This window comes from Morone saxatilis, unplaced genomic scaffold, assembly GCF_004916995.1.
Source record: "Morone saxatilis isolate NCDOM2014 unplaced genomic scaffold, NCSU_SB_2.0 Contig8, whole genome shotgun sequence".
NCBI classification, from domain to species: domain Eukaryota; kingdom Metazoa; phylum Chordata; class Actinopteri; family Moronidae; genus Morone; species Morone saxatilis.
The window spans coordinates 11799465-11815654 of NW_023340257.1; the positions used below are offsets into that span (position 1 = coordinate 11799465).

Genomic DNA, 16190 nt, shown 5'->3' on the forward strand with positions numbered 1-16190 from the left:
ATTTACATAAATGTTTAGGCTGAGCTTTACACCCTGGCAATACTAGTTATTTAGTTATAGTTATTTATTACACACCAGGGTCATTAAACATGGCGGGTTGACGTTTGGACATGAGGCCTACATTCATTAATCAAGTGAAACATGAAGACAAAACACAGAGAAACGCGATTATATGGAGTTTTAATATAATAACACAATGTGTGTGTGTCCGTGCATTATTCCCATAACAAAGTGTGGTTAATGATTTTAATGGCTCAATTCATTCCATTTCTATTTTATTTATTATAACCTAATCTTTTAACATAATAAAAGCTTTTAAATCAAACAGTGAAAAGCTGAATTGATCCTTTAATATCATCTCAATCATAACTGCGATTAGAAAACGGACAGCACATGTTAAGTGCGTCCTTCCCCTATAACCCAGTCCTCTATGGGCCTATAATCCCTATAGTCGGGGCTCCTCTCTCAGGGGCCCTCAGGAGCCTCTAGGGGACCATTGTGTCCCCCTCTGTTGACTCAGACGTCATGAATGCCAAAGATCCCCGTTACTGTTTCCGTCAAATCGCCCCATGAATGTAAAAGTCCAAAGTTAAAGCCTCCGCAGAGGAGAGGTCTCCCCCTGCGCCGCGGCCCTATAGGGCGGATTAGTGGCCTGGAAGAGACCGCTCCCCTCTTTGAAGGGATTAAAGTTTAAATGCTTTAAAGCGGGAGAGCTAGGGTCGCTCCTGGCTGCTCTTTTTTATGGGGAGGGGACGCAAAAAAATAAATAAAAAAGGGCCCGGACAGTTTAACTTTGAAACAGTTTAAGTTTCTCGGTAAACTCACCTCTGAACCCACCAGACGGGGTGAGGACACACAACAGACGGTGTGGGCCTGGGAGCTCACTGGTTAATGTGCAGGCCCAAAAGAAAGAAGAAAAAAAAAAAGGTTTATAAAATGTGTATTTATTCTAAGTGGCTAAAAGAATAGAGTTCGTTTATAGGATCACACAGACCTCTGGTAGCTGCAGTATGTTCTCAGAGGAGCTGGTGACTTTATTTGAAGAGTTTGAGACAGACAGTGTTTGTAATATTGATTTGTAATCTAATGTTAGACATGTTGCACCAGATACCGAGAGTCCATGTGGGCACTTTACGTACATGCCACAATAAATAATGATGGTTACTGTATTTTATGTCAGGCAGCATCTATGATATAACAACTATTATTATAGCTACATAATAACAGTTACAGTAAAGGGAGCTCAGGAGAGGCAGCTGCACAAAACCACCAAATCATTTCACGTTCTGCTGAATATTTTGCATAAATAATAATAAAATAAGTTGTCATTAGAACAATATTGAAATTATAATCAACACACATTTAATATATAACAAAGTCTACAACTAAAACTCAAACACACAATAATTATAAATAAATAAATATTAAAACTCAGAGCTCTTGACACACAGACGTGAGTGATATCCGGCCAGAACAACCGACATCACCACGAGATCAACACCTGTATCAACACCTGTATCAACAGGAGCCCCGCGCGCCGCCCCGCCCCGCCCCGCAGCGTCCGCGAGCTCTCACCAGCCGCACAATAAACGCTTTAAACAAATCTTATTAATAAAGTTTATTTGTAGTTTAAGTGAGTACAGCGCAGGAGAATGCACGCGTGTGTGTGCGTGTGCGTGTGTGTGTGTGCGCGCGCGTGTGTCGGGTTAATGACATTAAGGAGCGTCATCACGCAGCCTCTGGTCAAGCAGAGATAAGAGCGCGCGCTGTCAGCCCTCGTTGCCGCGCGCGTGCACACGAGCCAAACTTAATTAATTTCTGGCATGCGCGTAATTTTTGGTTTGTGGGTTGTAATATTTGGTGAAATTCATCCGGTAATAAAAAGCCTGTTAATTTGATGAACACAGCTCTGAAATGCAACCGTCACGTTTTTTAAATAACACCAGATTTGGAAACGGAGCGCTGTGTGTGTGTGTGTGTGTGTGTGTGTGTGTGTGATTGGGGCCGTGTGGGATATGACTTATCACATTGTATGACACCGAACAATAAACTTAAACCAATTTATGGAGCGTCAATGCGTTTATGGTTAGCCTGTCGTGGTTGCTCGGTTGTCTCCGCAGCCAATTCCCTCTCTCGTCCTATACATCAAACTGACGCTCACTCCGGTGACATCTCCGTAAAAGTGATCGGAATCAAATCAAAGCTTTTAATCTCAGCAATCACCGTCACATCTGGACGTTTCCCCTCACATAAAGACTTCTGTGGCTGAGCTGCAGTTGTTTCCACGAGCCGTTTGAGGGGCAGTGCAGCGGTGTTGACCCGCTGTGGGGTATTATCGGACCGGCTCACGAGCTGCACTGTAGTCACACGGTAATAGATTCATTTTGATGCTTCGACTTAAACTAATTAGAGGTGTGATTGCGCTAAATAATCCGACTTTATCATCACAGAAGAGCGGAGTGATGTCCAAACCTGTGCGTGTTTTTGCAGATTCGTCCGGACACATTTCAAACCGATCGATTCCCTATAATCAATCAACTCTTTTTCATTCTCTTTATAAAATATGTCCAGGCTCGGGCCTGTCTTGTGACATTTTACCTAACGCTACATTCAGAATCTGGACTTCAAACCCAAAACGTCCCAGTCAGTCCCAGTCTTTATGTGTCAGTGTGAAGATTATTAAAGTATTAAATCTCTTTAAAGGGAATAAAACACAACAAACTTCACCAACCGGATGATGAGCTGTTAGGCCGAGATACTTTTAGGCTTGAATCATAACCAACCTCTGCAGTAAGAGAGGGAATGTAACGTATCTCAGTTTATACAATAAGCATGTAGTTCTGGGCCTACCTGCGTCGCTCCTTGTATTTTATACGTGGAGGGCCGATTAAATTATTAAATTCATTTCTCGCGATATGTAAAAGTTACCGGTGACTGTGACAGAATGTCCGATAAAGGAAGCATCGCAGGAGACACAAGAACCGTTTTAAATGAGCTCGTGTTTAAGACACCTGCGAGCTCGCGATGCTCCGGAGCGCGTGGGCGGTGCAGCGGTCGGTGGGAGGGGGCAGTCCGTGTCCACGCTCACTCACTGGTGGCATTGTCATGGAAACTAGACCACCGCCTCGCCATTGTCTCGCGCTCCGCCAAGTTTATTATAAACACCGCGCGAGCCGCAGCGCGCTGTCAAACGGAGCGCGAGAGCAGAGCGAACTGCAGTCCCGAGGAGGAAGACTGAAGAGAGAGAGAGAGAGAGAGGGAGAGAGTGAAGAAGGAGAGTGAAGCTGTAGAGAGGAAAAGCGAAAACATCTGGATTATTTACCAAGAAACAAACAAACAAACGTCCGCGTGGCAGTGAGATATACCGCACAGAGCTGACAGGAGTTGTCCTTGGAGATACTGGAGAGACACAGCGACTGACCGCCCTGAACAACACTCACTCTGTCTCTATCTGAAAGAAAAGGCGGCTGAAGACAGACCCGACCCCTCTCCGCTCACAGTCCGCCGCTCGTCGTTTCCTCTGCTGACCGGTGTTTGCACCGGCTCATCTCCATGTATAAGATGGATTACTCCTACCTGAACTCCTATGACTCCTGCATGGCGGCCATGGAAGCGTCGGCCTACGCGGACTTCAGCTCGTGCAGCCAGGCCAGCTCCTTCCAGTACAACCCGATCCGGAGCGGACCCTTCTCCAACCCGGGCTGCACCCCGCTCAGCACGGCCAGCTGCACCCTGGGAGCCCTGCGAGAGCACCAGCCCACACCGTACTCCTCAGGTACCCGAGCCTCCGTTTGATTCCGCTCAGGGTAGAAAGGTTATAGAAGGAGGGAATCAGGCTAATTCGGATCTCTATAGACCATTCATAATAATCATCAAAATAATAATAATAATAATTGTATTTCGTCTCCTGCGTGAGCTGCGCAGCTTCTATCGATAACTTATACATAAAAACATAAAAACATGGGAAACATAATATAATTAGGCTCATTATCAGCTGTGTTTTTATGTTATAAATAGTTTAACCATGTACAGTTTGAGGCCTAAATTGTTTGACATTTGTATCTTAACTCCTGATTTAGAATAACATTCAATTCTAAATTAATTTATGGAGAAAGACATTTGCTAAATCAGTGTTATAATTTACATTTTAATATTATTAAATGTTTTGATGATGAAGTTAAGTGAATTTTAAAGGTGAAACAATGAATTTCTATACTAATGTAGACAATAGACTATATATGCACGCGTCAATCTAATTAATAAAAGGACTGTTATATATGCTTATAATAATAATAACAATAATAATAATATAAAAATAATAATGAATTAAAATAATGATAAATAGTCTCAACAAAATCAAAAGTTTTGACAGCTTGAAATCGAACATCAAACTTGATGAAATTAACCACACACCACACAAACCTGACTTGGTGGTGGACTATCCTTATTTGCCTGCATTTTTATTGTCATATACATATATCCTAAAGTAAAATTTAAATTCAGTATCAATTCTATTCTTTTTATTTTCTTAAAGCAGCGGCTTTATTGGACTTTCTGTGGATTTCGACACACATTTATTTAAACGCTCTCTTTATGTATAGCGACAAAAGCCGCGACCTAACCAAACCAAAATAATCAAAATAATAATTCATTTTTTTGCAAACATAATTCTGCTGGACGAAAAATGTAGGCTTAACCTTTATTGTTAAACAGTTTATAAATTCACTAAATAAAAAAGCCCAATTAAGCCTGTAATTAATGTGAGTAAGACTAAATAGTTTTTCTTCACTGTAATACAACACACACACATACATATATAAATACATATATCTGTCAACGTTATAAAACACAAACGATTTAAATAAAATAAAAAAATAGAAAAAGTCTAAATGAACTAGCTCTGAATGCACTGCACTGAATGTCTCCTTTAAACACTGTTATTACTGTGGCCTTTCAGCCTCCGGCCTGCTGTACAATCTCACACTGTTCAGCTTTGCTTTCTAGACTCCATGCTCAGTTTTGATTGGCCCTGAGCTCAATGCAATCAATGCATCCGCCAATTAATGCGCTGTCCACTAACCGTCGGCGGACAAAGGGTCTCTTGTTGCTCGACGAAAAGCAGCTGATTATCGTTCATCGAAGATTTCCCGAAAACCTCGTTTATTTTAAAACATGTTACGTTGTGTACGCACGCTCTCTCCGCGTCTTCACCGCTTCTGATCCGCGTGGCCTTTTCGGGTTTAAAGCCTCAGTCCATTTGAATCGAAATATCGCTTATCGACCACTAAACGGATACCATTTCTCCCCCTCAGTCCCGTACAAGTTTTTCTCGGACCCCTCCGGCCTGAACGAGAAGAGGAAGCAGCGGCGCATCAGGACCACCTTCACCAGCTCCCAGCTGAAGGAGCTGGAGCGGGTCTTTGCCGAGACTCACTATCCGGACATCTACACCCGGGAGGAGCTGGCGCTGAAGATAGACCTGACCGAGGCCCGGGTACAGGTGAGAGGAACAGGCTTCTTCTGCTACAGTGTCTGACCTCACCTCTATCTATCTATCTATCTATCTAATCTATCTATCTATCTATCTGTCTATCTGTCTCATATATTAATCTGACCTCTGTCTGTGTTTAACAGGTGTGGTTTCAGAACAGGCGTGCCAAGTTTCGCAAGCAGGAGCGCGCAGCCAACGCCAAAGCCAACAGCTCTGGTGGCACCTCGGGCAGCACCAGCAGCAGCAGCTCTGGAGGGAAGAAGGGCGGAGAGCCCAGATCTTCATCAGATGATGACGAGTCCAAAGAATCCACCTGTAGCCCCACACCTGACAGCACGGCCTCCCTGCCCGGCTCGGCCAACGGAAACTTGGGCAGCCCCGCCAGCCTGAGCCCCAGCCCGGCTCCTGCCAACAGCGGCTACGCCAACGCCTCCAGCTCTCCGGTTCTCCAGGGGCTGAAGCCGCCCAGCTGGTCCAGCCTGGGGCCGTCCAACCCGGCCGTGGCCCAGCCTGCCGTCCAGACTCAGGAGATTCTGAAGGCCTGGCAGCCGGCGGACAGTATGACCGGGCCCTTTGCCGGAGTCCTGTCCTCCTTCCACAGAAAACCCAACCCCGGCATCAAGACGAACCTGTTCTGAAGCACAGAGGAAGAGAGGGTGACAGACAGACATTGCGTGGTGTCCTGGAACCGCGAGGAGTTTCCAGCTTTTGTTGAGAGAGTCAGGACTTGCCCGTTGTACCGCTGAACTCACTGGTGTAGTCTGCTGTGGTTCAGCGAGGCCCTCGGTTCCCCTTCTAAAAGACCATCCAAACTCAAAGCTCAGATAAGAATAAGCCGGTCACCATCTCTCACCCCAAAATATTATGCAACTGCAAAACTCTTCGCGTTCCCCCTCAGATCAGAGCCGTTCACACAGTTTGACAAGAAACCCCTCTTCCTCAGATTAAACAGACGCAGCGTAGTCTTCATGTACAGGCCCTCACACTCCACACCGTCAGACAGCACTAACTGCTAAACACATCAGATATGCATACACACATCCATACACACACTCTGTTGTCCGTGTTTTCTTGCACACGTAGACTCACATTCCCACACTCACTGCCGTTCCAACAAACCCCGCAGTGGGTCTGATGAGCATGGCGGTCAGGTACGAGGTTAAAGCAGAAAACTAAACATCACGCTGCGGTCTCTGCTGAAAACAAAACAAACTTTTACCCTCAAGCACAACTTCCTCTAAGCCCCCTGACACACACACACACACACACGCACACACACACACAGGCTCCCACCAGAAGGGAACCGGGTCCCCCTTAAATCTCTTTGCCGAGCAGAGCAGAGCTCCCCAAAATCCAATTAGAGCAGCCGGGTCCAGACCAGACACCAGTTCATCCCCTCCTCCTTCTTTACTGTATCAAGTCCTGACTCCCCCACTCTCATCCTCAACGTGACCCTCAACCCCCTCAACCCCTCCAGGCTTTATGGTCCCATCCCTTCACTCTCTCTCTGTCCCATCATGCCTTTCTCCATCAAACAGTGGGCACTTTGTTAAAGTTCAGCAAGGGAAAGAGACGGAGATCTGCAGTTTCCTGCCCTGTTCTTTGGGTGGAGAGGTGAAGAGTTCTACACAGAGCAGCAGAGTGTAACCTACAAATCTGTCAATCTAATTATAACTGACTTGTGCTGTTGGTATCATGGTACTATGACCAGTTTCTCTCTTTGGTCACAGACTGAAGTTGTTTTTTGATGATTTCTCCTGCTGGATTAATGGGAAGGAATGAGTTTGTTCAGCAGTGCTTCAGTCTGCGGTTTGAACTCTTGCGGACTTATAACTCATCGCCCGCTCCGACTCTTTTAAGTTTCATTAACTCTGCCGCAGTCGACAAATATGGGACGATCTCTCCCAGAAATGCAACACAAGCTGGTCAAAATGTTGGCAATATAGAGAGACATGCAGACAGTTGCTGAGTTTTCTACTGTATGTCCATTAATACCGATTTTGCCCTTTTGTTGTTTTTTTGCTAAAAAGCAGACGTCTGTATGTTTTTCCACCATGCCAAGTATGTGTATCATCCCCATTTTATTTTGTTGCAAATCACTGAAACACGATTGATTTCAGAGATAATTTTTTATTTTATTTTTTTGGGGGGGAGGGTTTATCCAGAAATCTACTCAAAAAGGTGAAAAAAAACATGTATTTATTAATATTCTTTATTATGTCAGTGAGAAAAAACCCCCACAAATTTCTTTGAACTGCTCCATGAAATTTTGTGACTGTAAATTCCGTAATTAGTAATATAAATATTAGGTAGCCTTTTGTTTATTCCTCTCATGTTGCTTTACAGATTTATTTCATTGCAGAGCATCTGTCTCACAGACCAACACGTCCACGAAAACTATGAATCGACAGAAGCTCTAGTGAATGAGAAGTTATAGCACTACTCTGAATATTCTAATAAATCTACATTATGGAAGCACTATGTGACGAGTTCAATGATCTGGTTTTTTGTGCGTGATGAGAGTTGTTGTGTGTTATGTGCATAGTCGGACCTCAGAAAGTTGTTTTCAAGGACTTTGAGGTAAAAGCTCCTTAAAATTATGGTAAAATAAAAAACCTAAATGAGTGTCACTTATTTTAGTTTTACCGTACGCTTTTTCCCTTTTCTCTAAAACGTGGCACGTCTACAGCTCACGGACCGTAACTCTTTCATCCTTTCCCTGCAGATGACAAAAAAAAAAATAAGGAAATGAGTGAATCTATATAATAAGGAAAGATATTAGATTTTAATTGAAAAAAATGACATGAGTGAACAACTTACATTAACTTAACATAGCCAAAAAAAAGGAGACTACATGAAAAGAACAAGATAACATGGAGTGTGTCAGAGAAAACAACGATGGCAGTCTCTTTTTCACTCATACACACACACACACACACACACCAATACAAACACACACACACACACGCACACATAACGAGAACAATGGAAGGCCAAAAAGACATCAGATTGAACGTGTTGTCTGAACGGCAATATTCTCTGCATTATGGTTGTTAAAGGTTAAACACATAGTACAGCACATAACGCAGGCGAGTAGCTGAGTCTAAGAAGGTTGTACAGGAGCAACATAATGGTTTTACAAAGAAAACTAGGAGAGGAAAAAGGGGGAATCCTTTTCAGACATGACAAATAAAATGAAACTGCTACAATCACATCTTCAAAGGTTTCATCATATTTAGTCCCAATTATGCAACAGCACATTCATTTACAGGTTAGAGTTCTACTTTCGAGGCCTTCCCGTGATAAGCCGACATCACAAAAATATGTTTCACATCATATTGTTGTGGCCAAAGCAAGCTGTGCGCTTAACTGGAGAGATAGTTCGGTGTGATCCACCTGGGTAAAGTAAAAGGTGTCAGCGTCTCTTAAATTGGTTTGGCTTCTAGTCTCGTAGGCAGGATTTAAATTAAGAACAGATAAAGGCGGACTGAACACTAACAGGTAAGTTAACTCTCATTTTTAAAACAACATATAAAAAAACCATTGAGTAGAACTATAAAGTATAACTCCTTTCACTAAACAGGACTTAGCTGTGTCTCATTTTCCCCAAAGTTTCCCCAGACAGCATCAACTGACAAGGTTTATGGAGTAGCAGCACCACCTGCTGGTTAAATGAAGGAACAACGGCCCTCAAACTATCCTGTGTCCTGCAGAGAACTGACTTTTCTGTTTTTAATGTATCACGACTGGTGACATCTTCTCCCACAAGGCAATGTCTCTAGTAATGTAACAAAAAGAACCAAATAAAATCAGCAATATGAGACAAATCTCTCGACTATGTTACAGGAAAAAAAATGTTTTGGTGACAAATGGTTTCTCCAAGACGTTGACAGTATGACGGCGTAGTAAATCTTCAGTAGAATAACCATTAGCTCATCTTTTTCAACTATGTTAACCAAATCCATGAACGCTGCTGCATTTACACAATTCAAAATGAAGATGTGACCCCACAAACCTGGGTCATGTGACGCTAACATAAGATTTGTCTGCTTCCGCAAATTGAAATTGAGATGTCCTCACAGACAATAAAAGTGTGACAATGGCCAATCGCCTGCCTTAAATGTTTAAAGTGATACTTCACGTCAGTTGCAGCATTTATTGCCTCACGTATACTTGTGATTTCATTTTCTACCAAAAAGGGACTCCCTGCCCAGAGTCAGTACGCTACATGTGTCACAATGTTTGTATAAACACACCGAGGGCAGGTGATGTCCAACACTGTCAGTTAAATGTTGTACCAATGTGAAATATGCACTTTTAGCTCTAGCAGGACTGGTTTGGTTGGTTTGCTCCATATTCCCTTTATCATAAAACAACATAAAACCATAAATACATGACACTGAGACAATAAATGCTACCAGTGGCTCAGACGTCATCACGAAAGTATAAAATTTGAGAAATGCGAGTTGAGCTCACTTCAGACTTAGCTTCTCTACTGTCACCACTTCCTGTCCGCCTCCATCACAGAAGCAAGGGGGTTACAGTGCCCGAGCTGTGTGGTACTCTTGAGTGTGCTTTAACAGTTCCCACATAGTTTTCGAAATGTGACCATTAGTGGGAGACTCAGAGAAAAACACACTGTTGTTAAAAGAGTGTGTTTTCATGGCTCTGGTTACCCACAAAAAGCCCTCTTCTCATTTTGCTTTAAACTTGAAATTCTGCAGTTTCCCATTTCAGAGAAGTCTTAAACTCTGTCGCTCCTCCGTTAAGGTTTCTCAGGACAAAGAAAGGAAAACAAGCTTTAACGCTAGCTTGAAGCAGTAGGTCATAACTGATGGCACGACACACACGACACGACATCAAGGCATCAGCTGCTCCACACGTGAGTCGGATCTCTAATTCTGTCTGGCCAGAAAAACAACATTATCTCATCCTGCATCTTCTCTCTAGGTTTAAAGCCGACGGTCATGTAGTGATGCTTGAAGGACTGAAATGATTCTCATTAAATAAGGCCACCTCTACGACAACGACAACACACATACAGTACATGTTAAAAAAAAAAGGATGGTGGTTCAACAAGTGTTTTTTTTTTTTGTAAAGTACAAATGGAGTGCAATTTCTCTCAGAAGGCACAGTCTGGCATCCGTTAGCATGTTCCAGCTCAGTTCAGTTCAGTTCAGCTGAGATTTGTCCTCTTGGGACCTGGTGAGGCACCAGGCCAGTTTGGACCAGTCATAGACCAGTTCGGTACAGTTTATTTCTGTTGCTGCTGCGGTTGCTGCTGCCTGAGGCTTTCCAGCAGGATTCGCTTGTGGGCGGGGTCGAGCACTCCCGCCTCCTCGAGGTCCTCCTCGGTGATGTCGCTGGAAAAAAAACAATACAAGATGTGAGAAACGTCTTTCAAACCTCAACCTAATGCATGCAACAGAGCATGAACGTCAACGTGTCTGAGTGTGTGAGTGTGTGCACCTGAGGAACTCCAGGTCGTCCCAGCCGTTGTGTAGAAGGCCCCGCTCATACCTCTCCAGTCCCAGTCTCTGCAGCCACTCCCCCACTGAAGACTCCCCAACAGACAGAGACGAGCTGCTGCTGCCCCACAGTGCCTGCACAGGGGAAGTGAAACACAGGATCAAATACAAACGGCTGTAGGAAAATCTTGACACAGCTGCCTCAGAACACATGCCAAAAATGTTTCTTCATCTTTTTTAACCCCAAGAAGGAAGCAAAAAAAAAGTTATAAGATTTTACTACAGGATCTACATTTCTTTTACGAAATCTTTACGTAAAAAGTAGCTTACTCACGTCCAAGTTGAAGACAGCTTCAGTCAGACAGACAGTTTGTAAAATAAAGCATCACAAAAACTAGGGTGGCCTAAAAGAAACTAACCATGTAAATCCCCCAAAACAGCTACCAAAGCATGTACGATTGCAGCCACTGAACTGAATTTAACTGATCTGCTCACCTCCTCAGGCATGTCCTCTGCGATACTCTCTGGGATGGGATTTCTGGGTGGGAAGGTGCGGGAGGCCTCTAGACCTATCCCCATTGGCTGCCCCCTAAGAGGCGGCGCAGATGGAGCGCGTGGAGGCTGCCCAGGAAACTCACTCTCACTCAGTGTCTTTGCCATCTGAAGCACAGAACACGACTGGTCGTCCAAAGCCCCCGGTCCAACACCTCCTCCTCCTCCTCCTCCTCTTCTAAAACCTTCTCCGAGGGCCAGCGGAGGGGCGGGACTTGCTGCTGGGATCCTGACCTCAGCTAGGTCTGGGTAAAGAGGGCGAGATTTGGGGAAGGGGCTCTCTGCAACCATCTCCAGGGCTCCCTTAGGGAGAGGAGGAGGGGGGAAGTCGGGAGGGGGTCGGTTCAGTGTGCTTCCAACTGTTGTTCCGGCAGCACCCCCCTGCGCTCCTGCTGCACAGGTGCCTCCATCGTCCTCGGAGGAGCCCTCCTCACTAATAGCTCGAACCGGGTGCCCCGTCATAGGCCTGCGTGAGTGAGAGTGCCCTGAGCCCACGTAAGAGGGTTTGGTTCGAGCTCCGGCTGAGGGGGCAGGGGCTTTAGCTACCTGGGGGTTTGTAGACGTAGGAGATGGGAGAAGCTCAGGTGAGAGTGCAGCTGCTGATTGGTTGGGAACACCCTCCAGGATGTAGTAGGCGGGATTATTGTAGCTGTTCTTGCTGATGGATGGATCACCGTCTGGTGCGTCCTGTTTCGGACTTCACAATACACACAAAGAGAACAGGTGGTTGATGGCTTATCTTTTTATGATTCATGGGTAACATAAAAATGTTTAGGGGGTGTGATTTTTGTGTGGTTGTTTGCTGGTCACTGTGTGTACACGTGTGTGAATTTGTACCGTGCAGCCGTTTCCTCCTTGCTGCTCCTTTCTCCCTCCTCGCTGACCTTTCCCAGCTCTCCAAGCTGTTTACGCACCACAGATGGCCTGCATCGAGAACACACAGAACAAAACTGATAATTCACAAAGGTGTCTGTGTGCACATCCTTGGTGCTTTGTGCAGGATATCAGATTTAATAAAAGTAAAGACGCATCTTCACACTAGATTAAAACTCCCAAAACTTAAAAGGAACAGTATGTAGGATTTAGAGTAGAGTGTACTGACTTGACGTATTCATGTCCCACTCTGGATACCAAAGTGGATTTCCCTTTAGGCCCGCCTGTCTCATCCTTGTCCACACTGATCCACTCTGAAATACAACAATAAACATAGTAAAATTAAACATGAGACAGTTACAAAATGTCCTATATCAAACCACATCCTTTGGACAATTCACGTCTGCACATTCCTAAAGATTAAAAGTCCTTTCATTTGTCCTCACTACTTGATTACATCTTCCCTCTTTACTGGTCAGATATACTCTCTCACTTTAAAAAGAATTGGTGTCTGTTTGCACTTAACACCAGACTATCACCACACAGTTACATATACAGTGTGTTACCATAGAGTCTCTCCCTGGTTCCCATCCTTTCAGACGGGACTCTGACCCTCATGGACCCCCTGATATTTCCTGTTTCCTCGCCGCGGTGGGACAGGTAGGTGTGGAACTGCTGTGCTGTGCTGCCAATCATAGACTTCAGAGCCAAAACACACTCTCCTAGCAGGGGAAAAACAACAACAACACACACATGTGGTTGTTTGTCAGACTAAAAAAAAAAAAACAAACTACTTGAAAGGAATGCAAAGCCACAGCACAAACATCAACCCTCCTCTTTATACCGTAGGACTCGTATCCATCCAGTGACTTCACGGTTAGCAGCAGATGTTGGTCCTGCAGGTACTCGATCTCCGAGAGAAGAGGTTTGAGCGTCGTTAGCTGCTTGTTGGACCAGCCCACACGCAGGAAGTTGACGTTGTCGCTGCTCTGACTGTCGTTCTCATAGCTCTTCTTAAACTCTACAGATGAGAGACAGAGAGAGAAATGCGGGGCAAAGTGCATGGGAGAGAGGACAAAAAGGGGAACGAGGCAGGAAGGAGAGGTGGAAAGAAAAGGAGGGAGATGTTTCTATTGCATTTCATTCAAAAATACATGGTGGGCAGGAGGTGCGGATGCAGCACAGGTCAAACATGGATTCTAACTTAAAGGTATACTGACTGCCTGAGATAGGGAGGGAGGGAGAAAGATGCAAAAAGAAGAAACAGATACAATTTTATTACATCCATTACATCCACCCTGTCTGCGCTGTAACTCCTGGTGGATTTTGGTGGATGTTCAGCTCACCTTCCAGACAAGTGGAGTAGAATTCAATGAAGAACTTGGTTCTGCTCGCTGTTTTCACTATGGCCTCAATGCTCTCAAACTCAATGTAGGCCTGCTCTGAAGACTTTGGCAGACCTACACAGAAACAGGTGGACGGGAGGGATGGGGGGTGGAGGAAGTGAAGGGTGGAAAGAGAGAATGATCTGAGTAGGTGGCCCCGAATAGCACAGGACAGAAACAGAATTAGTCATAAATGTTACATTTTGTAATGTATGAATGAATATGGAGAATGAATAACTGTATTTTCCACCAGTGTTCAGCTGTGAGTCATTGACCAGACTACAAGAATATATCACAAACTGTCTGGAAAACAAACAAATCATCATGAAGTTCTAAAAACGTGCACAGAGTCCGCCCTATTTTGAGAATCAGTCATCATGGCAAAATGTTGTAGTCTATATGCAGCTTGTGTACGAGCAAGAACAGAAAGACGAGACAGAGTAAAGCCAGGAGGAAGAGCGATTGACAGGAAGAGGAAATAAACAAAACGGAACCAAGAAAAGTCATTTTCTTGTGATTTTAAGGTTTTGTACCTTTCTTGGAGACAAACTGGGAGGTCACCCCCACCTCAAAGGTAGCAAACACAGGGGAATGATCGCTGGTCACTATATCATCTGTACAGCCTGAAAAACAAACAGCATATAAAGCACGTAAGTCTCCTTGTTGATCAATCACATTAATTGCTGTATGAGCCATTTACAGAAGAAAGTCCTCTGTTACACCGATTTGAAACAAATGTGTGTTGAATGATTCTCTGCTGACAGACTCACCATAGGAGTTGCAGACAATGTGTGTTTCTGGGTACGACTTCCACAGGATCCTGTCACACCAGGACGGAACATTAGTCCTCATCTGGGACAGACAGAAAAGTAAAAGACACAGCAGTATTATCATGACGACTCACAAGAGGAAATAAAGTATTTGTCTGAAATGGCTGGGAGGAAGTCTATCCCTGATGTTGTTTGAGTTAAGGAAACGTACCCCTGTGGCCTTCTGCTTCTGCCAGACATATGTGTCTCTTGAGCCACGTTCATACCGGTAGGTGGGTGGGAATGAGATCTCTTCCTCAGCTGCAAGCAAGCAGACACACATTCACCTGTTAAAACTTGTGGCAAGTAAGTGTAAAGGCGCAAAGCGTAGCATTTTATAATATCAATAACTCTAATTGAGACATGTATTAGAGACAACACCACATTAGAGTTAGATCAATAGAATGAACACACTTTGTGTAAGCAGAGGTGACCAACTGTTTGTATAAAACATGAAAATACAGTGCGGCTATTTGCTGCTTGTGTTGACACATTTACAGAATTAGTGATACACGGTGGCTGAAGAGAGCAATTCCCCCTGTCAGCAGGTTGTATTTCAAGTAAATCTCATCTGATGTGAGGGTAAGAATTCTCACAGTTGAGAGACTGAAAGGCTGGTTTCGTTTTCCCAACATTAATCTTTCTTTAGTGAAGAAAAAAAAAAAAACCACACACAGGGAGGAAGAGTGTGGACAAGTAGCCACATCCTGTGCAAATGGTGTTAATGACAAATGTTACTTTTGAGAAACATTAGCCTAAACAATACAGGTTATATGAGACAGAAACTAAGGAGATAAGATATTCTGAAAGATTATACAGAGCTATTTTGATAATCTTTCAAAAAATATTTCTGTGTTTTTTATCATATGGTCTTCCCCTCCTTAAAATCCTCATGTTTACATATGATGACATTTCTTTTCTTTTTTTTATTATTATTAGTTCTTGGAAAAACTTTGGTAGTGATGTAACTGAGAAAGCCAACAGTCTTGCTAGCTCAACAGCAGTGGTGATTATAGGAAGTGTCAGCTATTACTTTTGTTGTGTTGCCATTGAAACGTGTGTTTTAAGTAAAGTAACCTTATGTTAATGTAAAACAAAGCCTGCTCTTACAAATGAACACCTCAGGAAGATCTCTCCCATTGTGCACAGGGAGAGGAGGTAAACAGCAGTTAGACAGAAGTCTGGTAGAAACACAGACGTACTAACCGAAGCGTAAAAAGACTTTGTTCTTCTCTCTCTCCAGGTTGAGCTGGTCCACCTTCAGCAGGGGGTCAAACTCCTTCCTGTTAATGTAGTTTAAAATCTCCTGCACAGAGACACAAACAAAACAGGACCACAAAATAAAGCATCATCCAAATCTGCTATGTTTAATCATTCTGTTTATGTCTGCCTGTGTGTGTGTGTGTGTGTGTGTGTTCTGCTTTACCTGTATGTCCATATCCAGCCTGTAGTTGAGGTCTCCCAGCCAGAAGAGGTGTGTGAAGCGCAGTGAGATGTCGAAGGAGCTCAACTGTTTGTCTCCTAATGACAGCAGGCGTAGGATATCTAGGTAGTTCTGGTTCCTCCTGTATGCGTGACAGTTCACATGTATCACAGGTAATAAGAGGTAAAC

General features: G+C 44.0%; 2 protein-coding genes across 2 annotated transcripts in view; one reads left to right on the forward strand and one right to left on the reverse strand.

Moving 5' to 3' along the window:
* The first annotated feature begins 3368 nt into the window (after positions 1–3368).
* On the forward strand, positions 3369–6129 carry phox2a (paired like homeobox 2A). Its single transcript, XM_035680543.1, has 3 exons — positions 3369–3775; positions 5313–5500; positions 5635–6129. The coding sequence occupies exons 1-3, from the start codon at positions 3553–3555 to the stop codon at positions 6127–6129; spliced, it is 906 nt and encodes a 301-aa protein (XP_035536436.1). The 5' UTR covers positions 3369–3552.
* Positions 6130–8252: 2123 nt separating this feature from the next.
* inppl1a (inositol polyphosphate phosphatase-like 1a) overlaps positions 8253–16190 on the reverse strand; it is a 24067-nt gene continuing 16129 nt past the window's right edge. Inside the window, exons 15-27 of the mRNA XM_035679849.1 lie at positions 16005–16143; positions 15785–15884; positions 14751–14839; positions 14540–14621; positions 14303–14392; positions 13731–13844; positions 13229–13405; positions 12951–13106; positions 12614–12698; positions 12349–12435; positions 11455–12208; positions 10961–11094; positions 8253–10854 (exon numbers count right to left, since the gene is read on the reverse strand). Coding sequence (XP_035535742.1) covers positions 10746–10854; positions 10961–11094; positions 11455–12208; positions 12349–12435; positions 12614–12698; positions 12951–13106; positions 13229–13405; positions 13731–13844; positions 14303–14392; positions 14540–14621; positions 14751–14839; positions 15785–15884; positions 16005–16143 — 2116 coding nt within the window. The 3' untranslated portion in view covers positions 8253–10745. The remainder of the gene's footprint in view (positions 10855–10960; positions 11095–11454; positions 12209–12348; positions 12436–12613; positions 12699–12950; positions 13107–13228; positions 13406–13730; positions 13845–14302; positions 14393–14539; positions 14622–14750; positions 14840–15784; positions 15885–16004; positions 16144–16190) is intronic.